Source organism: Hordeum vulgare, chromosome 1H (assembly GCF_904849725.1).
Source record: "Hordeum vulgare subsp. vulgare chromosome 1H, MorexV3_pseudomolecules_assembly, whole genome shotgun sequence".
Taxonomy (NCBI): domain Eukaryota; kingdom Viridiplantae; phylum Streptophyta; class Magnoliopsida; order Poales; family Poaceae; genus Hordeum; species Hordeum vulgare.
The window spans coordinates 56,192,053-56,194,552 of NC_058518.1; the positions used below are offsets into that span (position 1 = coordinate 56,192,053).

A 2,500-nucleotide genomic window follows, 5' to 3' on the forward strand; every position below is an offset into this window, starting at 1 on the left:
GCAGCCTGCAGGCAGTGGCGGCACGGGAGGCCGGCGGCACCGCCGCGGCACGGGAGGCCGCCGGCTAACAGGGCCGGCGCGGCGGCACGGGCGCCGGCGGCACCGCGGCGGCACGGGAGGCCGGCGGCTAACAGGGCCGGCGCGGCGGCACGGGGGCCGGTGGCACCGCGGCGGCACGGGGGGGCGGGCGGCCGGCGGCTAACAGGGCCGGCGCGGCGGCACGGGGGCGGCGGTCAGCAGCCAGACCGCCGGCAAGATGGACAGGAAGAGAAAGAGGGCCTCAAAGACGAACGGGAGAGGTATATTTCTGAATTTTAGTGTCAGTTTCAGTCTTTCAGAGAATGTATTAGCAATTTCTGATGATTTTAGAGACATTTTCTGTGATGGATTGCAGGTTTGGCAAGATATTTTGAGGTTGTTGGTAGTGGCAGTAGCTCCAATCCAAATCCAAGTACCCACGAAAGTCGGAATGCTACAACCAGTCTTGAGGCTACGGCACATTCTGTTCATCAAAATCAAGCACATGTTGAACGAGTTACAGATCCAGTGGAAGGAGATAATGCAAATTTCACAGTGGAGGAGAATGTTGATTCAGGACTTGAAGGTATAACCGTTTTTTGTGTAGATGACATACAAGGTGATCCTGGACTTCGCATTCCAATAGATAGATTTAGCCTCAATATTAGAGATGATGTTAGATTTGCTTACCTAGAGATGGGTCCAACTCAACCAATTGATCACAATTTTCCACCAAATAAAGATGAAAGGTGCTTTCGGCCTGCATGGTATAAGGACTTTGATTGGTTGGAATATAGTGTAAAAAAGTAAAAGGCTTACTGCTTTGATTGTTTTCTCTTTAAGCATGATCGAATGGATGATAAATTTGGTTATGAGGTTTTCTCCAAATCAGGGTATGACAATTGGAAAAATGCAGTTGCAGCATTCCGTAAACATGTTGGTGGGCCATCTAGCATCCACAATATTTCAAGGACAACATGTGATGATTTCAAAACTCAAAAGGCAAGTTTGAAAAGTAAAGTAACAACTTACACCAAAGGTTCACTCGAGAAATATGAAACTCGTGTGGACACATCTTTGGGCATTGTAAGTTATCTTGCATTACAAGGTGAACCATTTCGTGGACATGATGAATCCACTACTTCTTTAAACAAGGGAAATTTTTTAGAGTTACTTGATTGGGTCAAAGAAAGGAATCCGGAAGTGAAGGTTGCATTTGATGAGCTATGTCCTAAAAATGCCAAAATGACTTCTGGAATCATTCAAAAAGCACTTGCTAAGCATTGTGCAATGGCGATCACCAAAGCAATCAAAGAAGAGATGGATGGTTGCCTTTTCTCTGTTCTTATTGATGAGTGTCGTGATATTTCGGTGAAAGAACAAATGGCCGTGGTTGTGAGGTTCGTGTTGAAGTATGTTAAGTACTTTTGAGTTTGTTCTATCTAGAATAGTATAGTGAGCCAACTAATTGTATGATTTTCGTGCAGGTTTTTGAGCAAAAAAGGGGAGACCATGGAGAGGTTTTTGGGCATTAAGCATGTCCCAGACACAACATCAGCATCTTTGAAGAAGGCATTATTGGAGGTTTTTGCTAAACATGGTCTGCTTGTTGCAAGACTAAGAGGGCAAGGGTATGATGGTGCATCTAATATGAGAGGAGAATTTAATGGCCTTCAAAAGTTAATTCGTGATGAGAACCCACATGCTTTCTATATTCACTGCTTTGCTCACCAACTTCAGTTGATAGTAGTTGCAGTTTCGAGATGTTGCAAGGGCGTTGAGGATTTTTTCGACTATGTGACCATGATTGTCAATCTCAGCAGTTCATCTTGTAGGAGGAAGGATATGTTACTTGATAAGCAAAAGGAAGTTCTTTTGGCTAAGATTGAGGGAGGTGAGGTGCCCACGGGAAGAGGAAAAAATCAAGAAACATCTTTAGTTAGACCGGGAGATACAAGATGGGGCTCTCATTACAGAACTTTATCTCGCATTGAATCAATGTGGGATGCGGTGATAGAAGTTTTGGGCATTGTTGAGGATGATGTGCGTGTTCCATGTAGGGCAGGAGGTTTGGTTCATCAAATGGAGACTTTTAGCTTTGTGTTCATCCTAAAGATGATGTTAAAACTCCTTCGTATGACAAATGATTTATCTCTTCTATTGCAAAAGAAGGATCAAAATGTTGTTCAGGTATGTGATGGTTATGTTGTAAGCATGATATATGTTGTTCGTGTAAATTGACTTGCATCTAACCTTGTGAATTATAATTGCGTCATTTCAAGCAATGTCATTGGTTATGGACGTGAGAACACGTTTGATCAATTGGAGAAATGATGGTTGGAAGCCACTATTGGAAGATGTTAAAGCATTTTGCATCAAAAATGACATTCCAATACCAAATATGGATGACATGTTTACAAAATGGGGGAAATCAAGAAAAGGTGGAAGAAACAATGTCACCGCTGATCATTTCTTCCGTGTG

The 2,500-nt window shown here is 43.6% G+C and overlaps 1 protein-coding gene across 1 annotated transcript; it reads left to right on the forward strand.

The window, feature by feature from the left end:
- The first annotated feature begins 217 nt into the window (after nucleotides 1–217).
- Nucleotides 218–2,259, forward strand: LOC123396505 (zinc finger MYM-type protein 1-like). Its single transcript, XM_045091424.1, has 4 exons — nucleotides 218–299; nucleotides 395–604; nucleotides 935–1,418; nucleotides 1,506–2,259. The coding sequence occupies exons 1-4, from the start codon at nucleotides 257–259 to the stop codon at nucleotides 2,257–2,259; spliced, it is 1,491 nt and encodes a 496-aa protein (XP_044947359.1). The 5' UTR covers nucleotides 218–256.
- The last annotated feature ends 241 nt before the right edge of the window (nucleotides 2,260–2,500 follow it).

Coding starts and splice junctions, on each gene's coding strand:
- LOC123396505 (XM_045091424.1), top strand. CDS start 257: ATGGACAGGAAGAGAAAGAGGGCCTCAAAGACGAACGGGAGAG. Junction 300..394: donor CTCAAAGACGAACGGGAGAG/GTATATTTCTGA, acceptor GATGGATTGCAG/GTTTGGCAAGATATTTTGAG. Junction 1,419..1,505: donor CAAATGGCCGTGGTTGTGAG/GTTCGTGTTGAA, acceptor ATTTTCGTGCAG/GTTTTTGAGCAAAAAAGGGG.